At 42.8% G+C, this 17,503-nt stretch overlaps 1 protein-coding gene across 6 annotated transcripts in view; it reads left to right on the forward strand.

The window, feature by feature from the left end:
- Positions 1-17,503, forward strand: part of DCDC2C (doublecortin domain containing 2C) — a 57,709-nt gene that overhangs the window by 1,575 nt on the left and 38,631 nt on the right. For all 6 annotated transcript variants that reach the window (XR_014561924.1, XR_014561925.1, XR_014561926.1 and 3 more), the window contains exons 2-5: positions 2,843-2,894; positions 4,086-4,162; positions 8,620-8,751; positions 9,591-9,728. Coding sequence is in view for 3 of the 6 variants with exons in the window: in XM_083730435.1 (XP_083586561.1) it covers positions 2,843-2,894; positions 4,086-4,162; positions 8,620-8,751; positions 9,591-9,728 (399 nt within the window). In the remaining 3 variants the exon portion in view is untranslated. The remainder of the gene's footprint in view (positions 1-2,842; positions 2,895-4,085; positions 4,163-8,619; positions 8,752-9,590; positions 9,729-17,503) is intronic.

Genomic DNA, 17,503 nt, shown 5'->3' on the forward strand with positions numbered 1-17,503 from the left:
GCTTTCCAAGACATGCATATTTTAGAGAATTTTCAAATGTTAGCCTTGCGTATGAAAGGATTGTCCCTGTATTTCCTAAGAAGATAGAATTGTAGAGCCTGGAAGGGATCCAAAAGGTCATTCCTGTGCAATGCAGGAATCACAGCTAAGGAATCTCTGAGGTTGACAGCCCAGCCACATTCCATTACCTAGGCTTGACACCTGAGTGTACTACACCAGAAAAAAGTACCTGTGTTGCAAAAGGTTTGGTGTCCCCCTTTCATCATGTGGACTTTGCCACCTTGATTTGATTTTGCAATTCTGGCCTTTCAGATAGCTTACACTCTTTACAGAGACTGAATGCATCCAAACCATACCTGTGTAAAGGTAAAGGGACCCCTGGCTATTAGGTCCAGTCGTGACCGACTCTGGGGTTGAGGCGTTCATCTCGCTTTATTGGCCGAGGGAGCCGGCGTACAGCTTCCGGGTCATGTGGCCAGCATGACTAAGCCGCTTCTGGTGAACCAGAGCAGCGCACGGAAATGCCGTTTACCTTCCCGCAGTACCTATTTATCTACTTGCGCTTTGATGTGCGTTCTAACTGCTAGGTTGGCAGGAGCAGGGATTGAACCGCTGACCTTCTGATCGGCAAGCCCTAGGCTCTGTGGTTTAACCCACAGCGCCACCCACGTCCCTGTGTAGACATACACAAATAGGGACTGGCCTGAATACAGGACTGAGGAATCTGTGGCTCTTCAGATGTTGCAGGACTGCTACTTCCTTCACAGATCAGAGTTGAATGTAGTCCAAAAACATCTGAAGGACTCCCTGTTCATTACTCTTAACGCAAACAACTTCTTTCCCTGCTTTGTGTCTTCTCCCTTTCCAGTGCTCTTTGATGGTGTTCACTATTATGCTCTCCGTTGCCAATCCTCTATCCTTCCCTCCTTCATTCCCTTGGTTACGAGCCCAAAACAAGTCTGCAGACTCTTATGATTACTTACTATTTCACTAAAGGGTGATTGAGTAAAAACATCTAAGATTTCCAACTTAAATGTGAATCTCCTGTCTGGAATACAACAGTAAAAAGCATTATACCAACGTGTTCCTGACATTGTTCTTGCTTGGTGAATTTAATGGAGAGAAGTGCAGGCAGAAATTGGAATCACTCACAGATAACAATTCTTTGAATACTGAAATGCAGCTTTCAAGGCCATTTATTTTAATTCTGAGCAGCGGTTTTGAGTAGGCTGTGTTTACATTCCTCTCTATGTTGTAAGTGCAAACCCGTTTGATCAGATTTTTGTTTGAACCTACTTATGCCCTCACAAATGCAGGATGACTGCTGTTTGCATTTGTTTATTAGTGTTTCAGGGCAGAGGAAATAAAATCCATTTCCTTGCTCTTCTCAGAGTTCAATACATTTGGAGTAAACATGGAATGCAGAGGTTTCACTGTAGGTTACAAGTCTGTAAAGTCCCTATAAATTTGTGAATTTGGATGCCTGTGAAGTGACTCTTCTTATACAGTTGAAGAATTGAAAATGACACCACACCACAGTAGATTTAGAATAAACTGAAAGATCCCAAGCACGTTCTGTTTATGGGTATGGTAAAGTACAGTAACTTTACAGCGTCATTTTTCATTTTTTTTATGCTTAAGCATTTTCTATGAGGCAGTCATTTGTGGAAAACTTGAATGTTTCTAAAACAACAGTCTTGTAGAACCTTAAAGAGTAACAAGTTTATTATTTACTTTATTTATTTATTGAATTTATATACCACCCTATACCCCCAAGTCTCAGGGCAGTTCACAGAATAAAATCAGAATATAAATACCACAAAATACATAATCAAAATAAAAACAAAACCACCCAGGAACCCTCCCCCTCAACACATTTTAAAAGGGCATAAGATGTCAAAGGAATGTTTTTGCCTGGCACCTAAAGGTGTATAATAAAGGCGCCAGGCAAACTTCCCTGGGGAGAGTATTCCACAGACGGGGAGCCACTGCAGAAAAGGCCCATTCTCGTGTTGCCACCCTCTGGACCTCTCGTGGAGGAGACACACGAAGAGGGGCCTCAGAAGATTATCTCAGGGTCTGGGTAGGTGCATATGGATGGCATATAATGGCGTAAACTTTTGTGGACTTATGCCTACTTCATCTAAGTCAGTGAAAGCTTATACCATTTCTCTCCTGCTCTGAGACTTCAAAACGAGTTGCTCTTTCAAAGTCAAAGACCTACATTGGCTCCCAGTACGTTTCCGAGCACAATTCAAAGTGTTGGTGCTGACCTTTAAAGCCCTAAACGGCCTCGGTCCAGTATATCTGAAGGAGCATCTCCTCCCCCATCGTTCTGCCCGGACACTGAGGTCCAGCTCCGAGTGCCTTCTGGCTGTTCCCTCACTGCGAGAGGCCAAGTTACAGGGAACCAGGCAGAGGGCCTTCTCGGTAGTGGCGCCCGCCCTGTGGAACGCCCTCCCATGAGATGTCAAAGCGATAAACATCTACCTGACATTCAGAAGACATCTGAAGGCAGCCCTGTTCAGGGAAGTTTTTAATATGTGACATTTTAGTGTATCTTTTATCTTTGTTGGAAGCCGCCCAGAGTGGCTGGGGAGACCCAGCCAGATGGGTGGGGTACAAATAAATTATTATTATTATTATTATTATTATTATTATTATTATTATTATTATATGCCTGTATCTGGTGGTACAGCAGCCTCTTTTTCTGTTATTACATTTGGACTAAGAAGATTCAGATAAATCAAGGTCCTGTATTCCGTGAGGCCAAAATTTTTAACTAAATTTGCAAGCTGTTGAATAACATTTTGTTTATTCTGATTATATTTTCCCTTTTAAGTTATTTCAGTATAGGAGCAAAGAAACCTCAAAGAAAGAAGAGGGATGAGGTGGTGAGTATTTGATCAGTGGCGTTTTCATTTATTTGGCACCAGGAAACGTTTGCTCAGTCTTCCTAGCACCAACTCATTTAAAAAGACAAGTTCAAGGGACCTTTGAAATTATGCTAAAGTCATGCTCAACTTCCATAAGCTCCAGCCAGCATTGCCCCAATGACCAGTGATTTTTAAATCCCTGGAGGACTGCAAGTTCTCCACCCTTCCTTTAGACCAGGGGTAGTCAACCTTTTTCGTGGGTGGCGCTGTGGGTTAAACCACAGAGCCTAGGACTTGCTGATCAGAAGGTCGGTAGTTTGAATCCCCGCGACGGGGTGAGCTCCCGTTGCTCAGTCCCTGCTCCTGCCAACCTAGCAGTTCGAAAGCACGTCAAAGTGCTAGTAGATAAATAGGTACTGCTCCGGTGGGAAGGTAAACGGTGTTTCCGTGCGCTGCTCTGGTTTGCCAGAAGTGGCTTAGTCATGCTGGCCACATGACCTGGAAGCTGTACGCTGGCTTCCTCGGCCAATAAAGCGAGATGAGCGCCGCAACCCCAGAGTCGTCCGCGACTGGACCTAATGGTCAGGGGTCCCTTTACCTTTACCTTCAGTCAACCTAGTGGGCGGTAGGGACCAGGTTGACTACTCCTGGTTTAGACTAACCATGATTTGTTTGAGTTTATGCAAAACTGCAAACAGTGGGTAGTTTAAAAGTGGAAGCAAAGAAACCCCCCCCCCACTGTCTTTCGATGCTGTAGTTTGCCCATAGAGAGACCTGTAAGTTTGGCCATGGAGTAAATAGACAGCTGTTTTAGGGAGGTTTTAATCAGGAAGACAGCATTGGGGTGGAAAGGCTAACCTCTCTCCTCCCGCATACCTGCGGTCCCAATCCAGATAGTTTACATGCATGGAACATCTGTTTTGCCTTTAAGGGAAGGAACTTCCTCATTCTGCCTGCTTGTGACTCTCCTGCTGTGTGCCAAACAGCAACTTTCAAAGGTTGCTTAAAAGGAAGTAGTTGTGACACAGCGTGCTAGGAAGTTCAAATGATATATCAATTGGGACTTTAGGCTCCTGGTGGATTTCTCCAACTTTTGAGCAAGTGTAGCAGCTGAAATTATATCATTTTATTTATATATGCTGCCTGCTTTAATTATTACATTTTATAAACCTGTTGCATCATACAATTTGAGTTTCACTGTTTTTGCAGATTCGACCCGTGGTCCACAGTAATATAAAAGTACCTTCCAAATGGCAATCAAACTATAATAAGCCACTAAATATTAGGTAAGTATATGGTTGTTGTTGTTATTTAAAAATAGTGCATATATTATGAACAAATCCTCAGATGTTATCAATGTTCTTCTGAAATAAAAAATAACTATAAAGATGGCTAGAGTGTTTGACTAGGATCTGTGTTCAAATCCTTAGTTAGGCATGAAGTTAACCAGGTGACCTTTGGCTAGTCATTGCCTGTGTCCAAAACATCACCGCTAGGCACGTCCAAAGTCTGCTTCGGGGGCTTAATTCAGCCAGCCGATTGGTTTAATCTGGCCCCTGTGGCAGTTTATTTCCTGGGGTAAAATCCTAAGAAAACCTCAACAACTTTGGCCCTTCACTTCATCAAATCTGGCCCTCTTTGAAAAAAGTTTGGACACCACTGCATGGCATAAACCATGGCTCACCATGCACAAAGACTGGGGACAAATAAACAACAACCCTCAGCTTAATGTTACCTATGAACAGGTGCAGGTAATCTAGATGTCCCTGAGCAATTCCCATCATCCTTGGCTGTTGACCATGTGCACTGGTCTTATGGGAGTTGTAGTTCAGTAACATCCGAGGGCTGGAAGTTCCCACACTTGCCTCAGAACAAGGGCTGCAAACGGGTATGGCAGTCTTTGTTCCCTTTGTATGCTAGTGGGAAGGAGCAAAACTATTGGGGCACATTCATGGTAAACGATTAACTGTGGTTTACCATGGTATGCAGATGGGCCTGCTACCTCTCAGCCTAGCCTATGTCATAGGGTTGCTGTGGACAGCGCTTTTTTTCTAGAAACCTAACTCAGCATGATGTTACAGTTAAGCGCTACTCTTTTTAACAACAACAAAACAGAGGTTCCAGTACTGCGTACCCTTGAGTGCCCCTTGGGGAAAAAAGCACTGGTTGTGAGGAGAGAATCATGTATGCCGTCCTGGGCTCTTTGGAGAATTGGTGGGATAAAAATACACAGAATAAATTACAGAACTTAAGTTTGTCTCCATGTGAGAGAAGTTTTGCAGAGCATTCTGCTGTCTTTAGTTCTTTTGTAGTACAAGGGAAGTAAGCAAAGTACCAAGCTTTCACTGTGTTTCATCATTCACAACAACTTGTATTTGAACAATTTGTATCGCCTATCTGGATTGACGAGGATCATGTAAAGATGATCTAATTCTCACTTTTCCAGACTTCTGAGTTACGTAAAGAAAAAGGGCAGGGATGGGTGTGTTTAAAAGTACTTGAAAATGGCTTGGGATATCCTTGACCAGAAGGACTAACAAATACCTTCTTTAGACTATTCATATTTATTATTGGCACAATATATTTGTAAATAAAATTCATTTTAATTTAGGGTTCATGGTTTGTATCTATGCCCTGAGAATTCCACTAGATGGCCCCAAATATCCTCGGATAGTAACCTCTGTGGCTTTTAGAATTTTGTTTTAAATATAAGCAGCCAAATATAAATACTTGACTTGAGAGTTAATCTGAAATCAAGCTGGATTTGAGTTTGTTGGCGTCTCTGGTAACGTCTCTCTCTTACATAATAGATGGTGGTTCATATTTATGGGTGGATGTTCTGTATTATTTTGTTAATACTATTGCTACAAGTCTGTCATTGCCTTTTGCTTGAACAATAAGGCTATTTGATTTGAGACCAGAATTGTATATCAGACCATGGAGGTTTGTACCTTGCAATTTTGGGTACATAGCTATACTATGGATGATATTTGAATATTTATAAGATAAAAATGCACTTTTAACCACACACACACAAAATAACAGTTCTTGTAATGTGAATTAAATATCTGTTGAGGTCCTGTTACTTGTGACGTTTAGGAACTCTTATTCAACTAAGTTGTTACCTTTAATCAGAGTCGACTCATTGAAATTAATGAACTTAAGTCTGTGCACACATTAGTGGCTTAAAACACATCGAGGTTGCTTTCTCTGTGTGTTTTTCAAGTTCAGTTTACCTATTGCTGTGCACATTAGCATGGCTTGATGTGTACTGAAGCCATGTGCTGTATGCCCACACCAGTAAGTAGAAACTGGGTAGTGATGTCTTCACCTTATGGAATTGCCCAACTGTTTCCCCATACAGTTTCTACCCCTGGAAATTCATAAGGAAAGCTCAAATGCACAGACCCAGGTTTCAATGTGACCATGTTCAAGTTGCCTTGAAGGTGGCTTGGGAGAAAAAACACCAATACACAGTACTTCACTAGAAACTACAGGATAATTCTGGGCAAATTTATCTGTTCACGGATTCAAAAATGAGTGGTGGTGGCACAATAGAACCAGTAAAATCATCATGTCTATTAACTTCAGTGGATTTAGTAAATATGATAAAATGGGAGAGACAGAGGCGTTTATGCTGACTTAATTTCTTTAGAGGAAAAGGTGGAATATAATTGCGATAAATTATTATCTTAGAAAATCATTCCATTCTTTGATGTAATAGGGAAGCATCGTTGGAATGAAGCAGAGAGCCATAATATCAAATCCTCAAATATACTGCTAACTAGCCGGATTATGATCTTTGCTGCCCCAGAATGAACCTTCTCATTTTCTGTCTTATTTCTCTGCAGCCTTTAGGCCAGGGGGTAACAGGTTAGAAGCAAATACGAAATACTCTATTAGAAGCCAAATTAACCAGCTGAATGGTTAGCAGAATCTTAAAATCTTGAGCTCTGCAGCTCTCTTAGTTTCCATCAAGAAAAGCCAGTTTATGCATAAAAGACTTCTGGAGCAGGGTCAGCTGTAATGGGAATACTGTAGACTGGAAAGAACACCTCTGAGTCAGTCTCTCACCCCAAAAGTAATGAACCATAGCACTTGACTTAAAGAGGAGCTTCATCCAGGTGATGATCAACACTGTGTCTGTAAAGATACAATTAAAAACCAGGCAACATCTAGCACAACATGTTACTATTGCTACAACAGCATATAATTAAGTGGTCCATCAAGACCCTCAGCAATTCAGAAGTGATCTGTGGGGAAAGGTTTGAGAACCACTGCCATAATGTAGTTTTATTGATACACTCTGTGATGCTAAAGCAGGATGTGAAAGTAGGTTGGGGTCAAGTATACAGAGCTGGATCTTTAGCACTGCTTATATTATTGTATAGTTAAAGCCATGGTTTTCCCAGTAGTGATGTATGGAAGTGAGAGCTGGACCATAAAGAAGGCTGATTGCCGAAGAATTGATGCTTTTGAATTAAGGTGCTGGAGGAGACTCTTGAGAGTCCCATGGCGTGCAAGAAGACCAAACCTATCCATTCTTAAGGAAATCAGCCTTGAGTGCTCACTGGAAGGACAGATCCTAAAGCTGAGGTTCCAGTCCTTTGGCCACCTCATGAGAAGAGAAGACTCCCTGGAAAAGACCCTGATGTTGGGAAAGATGGAGGGCAGAAGGAGAAGGGGACGACAGAGGACGAGATGGTTGGACAGTGTTCTCGACGCTTCCAGCATGAGTTTGACCAAACTGTGGGAGGCAGTGGAAGACAGGAGTGCCTGGCGTGCTCTGGCCCATGGGGTCACAAAGAGTCGGACACGACTAAACGACTAAACAACAACAACAACATACCATTGTAGTCATAGTTAACCCAGCCTTATATATCAGATGTGTTGCTTAGCTTTTCATATGAGAGAATAGAACTACTACCCCTTTCGTAGTAACATGCTTTAAGGAAGTTAACAGCAGTGTTAAGAAAAATCCTTTCAGCAAATCTTGTTGCTGTATTGTGTGTGTTGGCTCTTCGTTTGATTACACTATTACTGTAGGAGGAATGATGCTCCACTACACAGACACACTTTAAGCAGGGGAAAATAGAGGAGTGGAGATTTGGAATAGCCATTCTCCAAAAATATATAGGTACTTCAACTGGCTTAGTGTCTGTCTGTGATTTATCCAAACTTTTGCTTCTTTTCAAAGCTTTTGCAGCCCAGTTCCTAATCATATTTACTCAGAAGTAAGTCCCATTGATTTCATTTATACTTAACTTCCAGGTCAGTATACTTAAGATTACAGCTTTAGTCTCAAAGTGGTTCCATGGATCTTTGCAGGTAGAAGAAGAGCCATTTTCTAATGTGAGCTTCGCTGAAGAAATCAATTGATTCTATTATCTCTTTAAAAGGATTGTGGTTTATTTCCTCTGGGAATTGTTGAGGACATCTTTTGTCGGTATAGGGGAAAGTAATTGAATTTTCAAAGGCTGTATCTTCCTTGGGTTCTCCAACTGAACGTATTTCACTTTTGTTTCCCCTATCATGTCAGATGGAAATGGGTGAAAATATACAATACTATCTGATGAGTTAAAATGTTTTGTCGGAGAGGTTGAGATTTGAAGCTTGTCCCTGAAATGTAACTAGCTGGATTCCTAATGAAACATATTCTTATCAAAGTAATTTTCTAAAAAACAGTATTCCCCCCCAGAAGTTTCCTTACTTAGAATAGCTTGTTCATATGTCTTCTTGATAGTGTTTTCACAAACGGAGACATGTTGATACCACCTGTGAAAATTCTCCTCCCCAAGTTCACACTGAAAAGTTGGAATGGTGTCCTTGGATTGATAAATGAAAAAGTATCTTCTCGCTCTGGGGGTATCCATAGGTAAGCAGTGCTTATGTGGCTAATGTCATGTGTACACAACTTCTGAAGACAGTGGTGGGAGTACACCAGATGCAGATTACAGCCTTAGATTACTTTAAAAACAGCTGAGTCACATTCATAGTGGCTACTGGCTATTGAAGCAAGACAGCAAGTATCTGAATGCCAACTCCTGAGGAGCAACAGCAAGAGAGGTATATTGCCCACATGCCCTACTTGTGGGCTTTCTATAGTTATTTGAGTGGCCAGCATTGTGTCTTCACTGGGCCAGTGTAGTCTTCATGGGTGTAGCCAAGATTTTTGTTGGGGGGGGGGCAAGCCTTTTGTTAGGCAGAGGGCCTTCTCGGTGATGGCGCCTGCCCTGTGGAACGCCCTCCCATCAGATGTCAAGGAAATAAACAACTATCTTGACTTTTAGAAGACATCTGAAGGCAGCCCTGTTTAGGGAAGCTTTTAATGTTTGATGTTTTATTCTATTTTTAATCTGTTGGGAGCTGCCCAGAGTGGCTGGGGAAACCCAGCTGGATGGGCGGGGTATAAATAATAAATTATTATTATTAGGGGGGGCAGGCCTCTTGTTTGGGGGACAGAACCTCAGTTATGTATTTTTATTTATTTGTATTGATTTAGGAGGGGCAGCTGCCTTTCCTTGCCCCCCCCCCCTTGGCTATGCCCTGGTAGTCTTTGAAAATTGCTTCAGAAAAATGGAACCAATTTTCTTGGTTTTTCCAAAGTTATAATTAAACAAGCTGCTAGTAGAGCTGATAATTATGCACACTGGAGGGACTGTATTCTGCTGATAGGTATAATATACTTACTTTTTCAATATGCATTTCTTACAGGCTGTTTACATTAAATGGCCAGTCTGTACATGGATCTGATGAGCTAGAACATAACCATTTTTACGTTGCATGCGGCAAAGAAAAATTTCAGCCTTTGCCATACTGGCAGCATCCTAGAGTTCCAGAAGATATTCGGCGGTGAGCACAATATTAATGATATAACTTAATAGATGTTATATTGCTGGGATATTAAAAACTGACATTATACCTCCTGACACCCCCAACCCCCCCCTTTGCTTGGGTTGGTATAAGTATTTTGCTAATTTGGATTTCAGCCCTTTTAGCGGAAGTTAGTGTTGCTAGCCAGTGTGGTGTAGTGGTTAAGAGCGGTAGTCACGTAATCTGGGTAACCGGGTTCGAGTCTCCGCTCCTCCACATGCAGCTGCTGGGTGACCTTGGGCCAGTCACACTTCTTTGAAGTCTCTCAGCCCCACTCACCTCACAGAGTGTTTGTTGTGGGGGAGGAAGGGAAAAGGAGATTGTTAGCTGCTTTGAGACTCCTGAAGGGGAGTGAAAGGCGGGATATCAAATCCAAACTCTTCTTCCTTCTTCTTCTTCTAAATTGTTGCTAAATTGTTCCAAATTCTATTGAAATCTGTAAACATTAAGCACCTGAGTCCTGTTAAACCGTCTTAGAATGTTGCTTTCTTTATTGTAGGGAGTTTTTAGAGACAGGACGAACCCTTGTTTTCTTAGGCATTTGATAGATTGACTTTCATATTCATGTCACTTGGGATTTAAGTGCTAATCATTTTGGGGGGGGGGTTCTTTTAATGGGAAAGAGCAAACGCTATAGGACAAGTGACTTCATAATAGTTGAGATGCACAGGAAATATGAAATGGTTTGGAAAGGTTTACATATATTGAAAGCAGCAGCTTGAGCCCACAGCAATCCCATTGCCTCAAATGATTGGTTCATAGCACTTCTATTTTACACCAGTGACATTTATTTATTTATTTATTTATATTTTTATTAATTTTTATTTATTTATTTATTAATAAAAATTAATATTTTTATTTATTTTATTAATTAATTATGTTAAAATTAAGTTTATTAATTTATTAATTTATATTTTTATTAATTTTATTAATTATTAAATAAATATATTAATAAATATATTAATTAATTTATATTTTTATTAATATTTTAATTAATTTAATCATTAATTTTTTTTAAATTAATTTTATTAATTAATTTATTAAATTAACATTTAAATACATCCTTGTTATTCACATATGTTTTTGCTTATATGAGCTAATCGACTTCACTCCCTCCCGTCTAATGGTTTCCCTAATTCCCTAAGTGTTGTTAACTGTTTACAAATTTCCTTCAAATATTTTACAAATTTATTCCAATCTTTTTGGAAGGCTTGATTGCGCTGGTTTTGGATTTTCCCGGTCAGTTTCGCCAGTTCTGCATATTCCACCATCTTTATCTGCCACTCTTCTATTGTTGGTAATTCCTGCTGCTTCCATTTTTGGGCTAAAAAGAATCCTTGCTGCCATTGTTGCATACATAAATAATTTCTGATCTTTTTTCAGGATTTCTTCACCTACTATACCCAATAAAATGCTTCTGGTTTTTTTTTTTTTTAAATGTACTTTTGTACATTTTCTTTAACTCATTACAGTGGTGCCCCGCAAGATGAACGCCTCACAAGACGAAAAACCCGCTAGACGAAAGGGTTTTCCGTTTTGGAGGCGCTTCGCGAAACGAATTTCCCTATGGGCTTGCTTCGCAAGAAGAAAGCCCATAGGGAAATCTCCGGGGACCTCTTTTAAATGCTAGCGGTGGGGAGCAAAGCCTTTCCCCCCCCCGGCCTTCAGAAGAGGTCCAGGAAGGCCGGCGGGGGCTGAAAGGCTTTGCTCCCCACCGCCAGCATTTAAAAGAGGTCCGGAATAGCAGGGAAGCGCTTCCCACTATCCCGGATGGCTTTTGAAGGCAGGTGGGGGGGGAGCAAAGACTTTTGCCCCCCGCTGGCCTTCAGAAGAGGTCAGGGGACAGACTGTCCCCGGACCTGGTCTGAAGGCGGTTTCCATAGGAACGCATTAATTGATTTTTAATACATTCCTATGGGAAACCGTGCTTCGTAAGACGAAAAACTCGCAAGACGAAAAGACTTGCGGAACGAATTAATTTCGTCTTGCAAGGCACCACTGTATATATCATTTCCCAGTAAGTTTTACTTTACTTCATGTCCACCACATATGATAGAAATTTCCATCCTTTTCTTTACATTTCCTTATTTCTAGTCTTATACATTTTAGCACATTTAGTTGGTGTTATATACTTCTATACATCATTATCATAACCTTTTCTTTTAAAGCACCACAGGCAGTAAATTGAATTCCTTTGTTCCATAACTTTCCCCATAACTCTTAACTGAATATTATAACCAAAATCCTTAGCCCATTTTGGATATGTTTACATTTCATGCTAAACCATGTCTTAGCACTGCACACACTGGTTGGGCTTCCACCTCACCCCTGCCTTTCCTGCCCTCCTTGCATCCACCTGTAAAACACACACACACACACACAAATCCAGCCACTGTAGTCTGTTAAGAATTTCTGGGAATTGTAACTCTGTGAAGAGTAAACTACAGTGCCCAGAATTCTTTGAGAGAGAGAGAGAATGTGCTTTGAATGTGCTTTAAAGGCATAGTGTGTACACACTCCTAGTAGGAGCACTTTGGCAGTTTTGGGTGCCAATTTCATTTAAATTTAGTCATTGCATTCAAACCCAGGATTGTGGCTTTATCACTAACCTCTGTGGTTTACCACTAACCTCTGTGGTTCTGAAGCTGGCTTGTTCTTACAGATACCTTACATTTTAGTATTTATATCAGGCTTCCTCAACCTCGGCCCTCCAGATGTTTTGAGACTACAATTCCCATCATCCCTGACCACTGGTCCTGCTAGCTAGGGATCATGGGAGTTGTAGGCCAAAAACATCTGGAGGGCCGAGGCTGAGGAAGCCTGATTTATATCATAGAGGTGATAGATCCTGCATGGTAGTAAAATCAATGAGGAGTAAATTATAGATCTACTTCAGTGCAAATCTTCAATGAATAAAGTGCATCATGGTTTGATTCCTCCCCCTTTTTATTTTTGCGGGAAGAAGTTTTTAAACTGTTAAAAGTTTTAAAACTGAGCATAGTTAGTGGAAACCGCTAACTACCATCAAAGTAACAGGGCAGGGGGTGCAAAACAAACCCAGAAAACCATAGGGAACTTGATCTTGCAGACAGCGCAGCACAAGAGATACTACTTTGTGAAAGAATTGAAGAATGTTGGATTCATTTCAATGGATCTGTCTACTAGCCAGCAGCTGTTAGGATCTCTTCTTCACTGTTTTTTTTTCCAGAGCTACCCTCCTTTTTCCCCCTTTGTGGAAGAATCAAGCAGTGAGTCTGAGCCATTACAGCTGCTCCCCCCCCCTTCAGAGCTCTTGCTCTGACTGGACACAGGAAGGGAGCTGGATGTGTTGAAAGCATAGCGCAACTCTTGTGTTCACTGCTCTGGCCTGGCTGCCTCTCTGAGTGAACTTGCTTGAGGAACATGGGATTCACAGAACAGTTGGAAAGGGGATCCTAAGGGTCGTTGAGTCCAACTTGCTGCAGTGCAGTAATCTCAACTAAAGCATCCATAACAGATGACCATTCAGCCTCTGCTTATGAAAGTACCACCTAAGTCAGGCATCCCCAAACTTGGCCCTCCAGCTGTTTTGGGACTACAATCCCCATCATCCCTGACCACTGGTCCTGTTAGCTAGGGATGGTGGGAGTTGTAGTCCCAAAACAGCTGGAGGGCCAAGTGTGGGAATGCCTGACCTAAGTCAACAGAAATGTGGATGTGATGGCCTGGGAATCGGATTCAGAGGCTGAACCTGAGGAATCCCAGCCTGCACAGGAGTCCCTGCCTCCGGGACCAGCTGAGCTGGGGCTGGGGCTTGAACCTGAAGGGCCCTCACCTGTGCCGAATCCTCAGGAGCAGACACCAGATGCATCCACTCTGGCTCTGGAGGTGATCGAGGACCCATTGCCCGCAGGTGCTCCACACTCAGCCCCGTCAGGGGAAGGTGAGGTTGCCTCTGGGTCTGGTAACCCTCCAGCCTCTCCTGAGCTGCAGAGGCTCAGGGCAGAGAGGCGGAGGGAGCTAAGTTCCATCAGGAGGAGTGCTTGCCTCCAGGCCAGGAGAGGTGAGTCACCTGTGGACCAGACCGCCCTATGCCTCGGGGCAGATAAAAGCCAGCCAGCCCAGTCTCAGGTTGCGGGAGCAACATTGTTGGTAACCTGTTCTTGCCGGCACCCTGTCCTGCTCTTCTGCCAGAGTTCCTGACCACACCTGACTCCTTGCCTTGAACCCCGCTTCAGCCTTGACGGACAGCCTCCATACCACACCCTCAACCTCGGCCTGGACTCGGACCATGCCACACGGTAACCCCCCAGGACCAGCACAGTGGAAGAGATTTGTAGGCTTGTTTCAACCTGGCCAGCATCCTTTGCAGGCACACTGAAGGCATGTTCTAGAAGCCTCTATGCCATAGTGTCTATAGTGTTGCACCCTGCAGAGCCAGAGGGCTCACAGGAGTTTGGGTTTTGCAGAAGAACCAAGGACAAAGTCTAAAATGCCAGAGTGACCACTTCCAGTGTTTTTAGTGAAGAGCACGTGTGGGACGGACTCCACAGCAAGGAGATGGCTTAGTCCAGTGAGGGACTGTCCGCACCCAAGCTAAGATGCATACATTCATTATACAATGGAATAGCATTTGTCACACGGGAAAACAGGTGGTAAATGCCCAAACATTGCCAATGTTTCTCCTCTTTGTGCCCAACCTCCCAGGCCCACAGATAAGGGTACCATCCAAGCTGGCCAATTAGTGGAGATCATAGCAAGCTATGTATGAACTCCATGCTACAGCTTACTACCAATTAAGGATGGGGTCATCTTGAGTACCAACATGGCGTAAGCAGAGCATCTGGAACAGTCCACCATGTAGCTGGCACCTGGTGGGAGCTCTTCTTTGCTCTTTTGCCCCTCAGCAACTGTTATCTAGCCATATTGACTTGAATTAGTTTAGATGGCCAAGTATTTTCCCATTGTTTTTATTCCATCCCACAGTAATGCTTGTTATCTCACCACAGTTTACTTTCTGTGTCTGAAGCTGGTTTTGAAGCGATTAGACGTCCTTTCATCATACGTCAATAACTCTCCCACAATGTTGGGAGAGTTTTCTTGGTCTGTGGTTCAGGTTTTGTTTCCACCTTTCATACTGATCCAATTAGGCTTGTGTAAAATAAAACAGATATTCTTAGTGTTTGTTCCCCAACCTAAATGCCTTCATCTCTTTGCTTATGAGGTTATGGTTGAGGGCAGCTCGTTTTCAGGAAACACTTGTCATAGAGCATTCTTTAACGTATTTCCGTTTGCTCTGATTTAGCTCAAGACCTAAATCCTGAAGGTCCCTTCCTGAAGGTCAGTCAGACCATCTTGTTAGAATGCTTTTTTTTTGTTTTTTTTGCCCCAGTCACTCTCTATCAGATTCCTTTAGCTGAGAGACATCAGGTGACTGACTTCTTGGAGCTCTGCCCACACTTTCATTAAGCCTCCTTATCTTGATAGAGGCCATGACTTAGATCCTTCTTTGTAAAAGTTATTCACATTTTCTCGCTCTCTACTTAAATACAGTCATACCTCAGGTTACAGAAACTTCAGGTGGCAGCTATTTGGGTTACGGATGCGCCAAAACCCGTAGTACTGGAATGGGTTACTAGCAGGTTTTGGCGGTTGCGCATGCACAGAAACGCTAAATCGTGCTTTGCGCATGAGCGCCGAATTGCAACCCCTGCGTGCACAGATGCACCGCTGCGGGTTGCCAATGCTGTGGGTTGTGAACGTGCATCCCGCACGGATCACGTTCGCAACCCGAGCGTCCACTGCAATGGTCATTCATTCGTTTTGGACTCAGGGTTATGCCCAGTGTGTTTTTGTTTTGTTTCTTGTTTTTTTGTGGTGGCGCAACCTTTGTGCAGAAGCTCTGGACTTTGTAGAAAGCTACAAAGGGGCCGAGTTGCACAGTTATGCAGACTACAGCCTTACTATTTTCAGCCATGGTTATAAATAGAAAGGCAGTCTGTCCCACCAATTAAGCTTATTGCTTCAGCTGAGTGTAAACTCTTCCTAGAAACTGCAGTAGTGAGCGACAGTACAGGATCCAGGCAGGCAGTAGCCTTGTTTCTGTAAATATAGTAAGAGCTGCATTTTTATTTTTATTTTGTTTAAAACTATCAGGGAACTGCCATCAGGGCCAGAGGGAGAGAGCAGGCTCCAGAGGGATTCCAGAGAGCGTCCCGGGATGGGGAGAGGCAGCCCATCTTCTGGGGAAGGGAATCAGCGTAGCACCAGTGGAGAAGGGGGGCAGATGGGGGAATCGGCGAGGCAGTCCCATGACTCCTCGCCGGGGACCAGCGGGGAGAGTAAGGGTCCTCCGCTGCCCACACCCTCCTTGCGCAGAAGGCTTCCGCGCAGGGAGAGTAGGTGGAGACTAGGCATCAAAAAGCTTCTTTGCTGGAAGAAGTTCAAGAAACGCCCACTGACAGATACTGGCAGCGATTGAGACAGCCACGGGCGACTGGCTGTCCGGACAGAAAAGGTTCACTCAGGCAACCCAGCCAGGTGTGGTGCTGGTTTACGCACGAGCAACCCCTAGAACCATTACAAAAACTTATGGCAGAATTATTGACAGCAGATCTGCTTCACTTAGCAAATTCTTCTGACGTAGAGGTCAACAGCTTTCTCTTTCTCTTTCTCTTATAAAATAGGGCAGTATTCCTTCTTTACATCCAAAGTTTTGCCTTATTAGACAGAAAGTGTGGTCTGTGATCTATTCCAATATCCTGAGTAAATTAATTTTCATGTTTAAAAATATATAGCATACATAGTTCATAGAGAAGCTTTTGAATATGTCTTCCTTCGGTCTTCCTTTTTCCTGTTTCACCAGCTTCCCTGCCCCATCATGGATATAAAATCAATTATGCCTGATCAACAGATGGTATGACATATTCTTAATTTGCACAGTTTATTCCAACTGCAGAATCTGGGGTCCTTTCTCGCAGAATTTGCAACATTTGAGACACAGAACACATAGGCTGACTGTGTGTAGTCACTCCCTGCGTTTGGCACTGCATATGATAAATAAATTGTAATTCTGTACCTATCTGCGCAGACATTTGTCTCACTGAAGCCAGAAACTATGGTTGCCTTCCCTAATTGATTGCAGCCCTCCTTTTGTATTCAGTTTCAGAAATAAGAAAAATGTTAGAAGATGGTTTTGTTTTTTGTTTTTTTAATTGCTGCTGACTAAGAAGTGTCTAAACATTACCTGGCATGGTCTCTAGTAATCACTCCCTTCAGAAGCAAAATGTTTGCACCCTTAAAAAAGTATTATATTAAACACCCATTGAGAATTTGAGAGCCAGTATGGTGTAGTGGTTAAGAGCAGTAGTCTCATAATCTGGTGAACCGGGTTCGCGTTTCCGCTCCTCCACATGCAGCAGCTGGGTGACCTTGGGCTAGTCACACTTCTTTGAAGTCTCTCAGCCCCACTCACCTCACACAGTGTTTGCTGTGTGGGAGGAAGGGAAAGGAGATTGTTAGCCACTTTGAGACTCCTTAAAGGGAGTGAAAGGCGGGATATCAAATCCAAACTCTTCTTCTTCTATTTGTAACTTCAAGAAGCCAACTGGATGTTGGTGTCTCTTAGAAGAATAAATGATGGTGGAAGCATTTACATGCTTCCAGATATCGATAAACAGTTTTCTAAGCAGAAAGAACATGCCTAGGGGAAGTTGTAGGAAGGAAGCTTCTACCCATAACTATTCATCACATGGTTTGTGGACTGTGGAAATTAA

The sequence above is a fragment of the Podarcis gaigeae genome (genome assembly GCF_964106915.1).
Source record: "Podarcis gaigeae genome assembly, chromosome: 3".
Lineage (NCBI taxonomy): Eukaryota > Metazoa > Chordata > Lepidosauria > Squamata > Lacertidae > Podarcis > Podarcis gaigeae.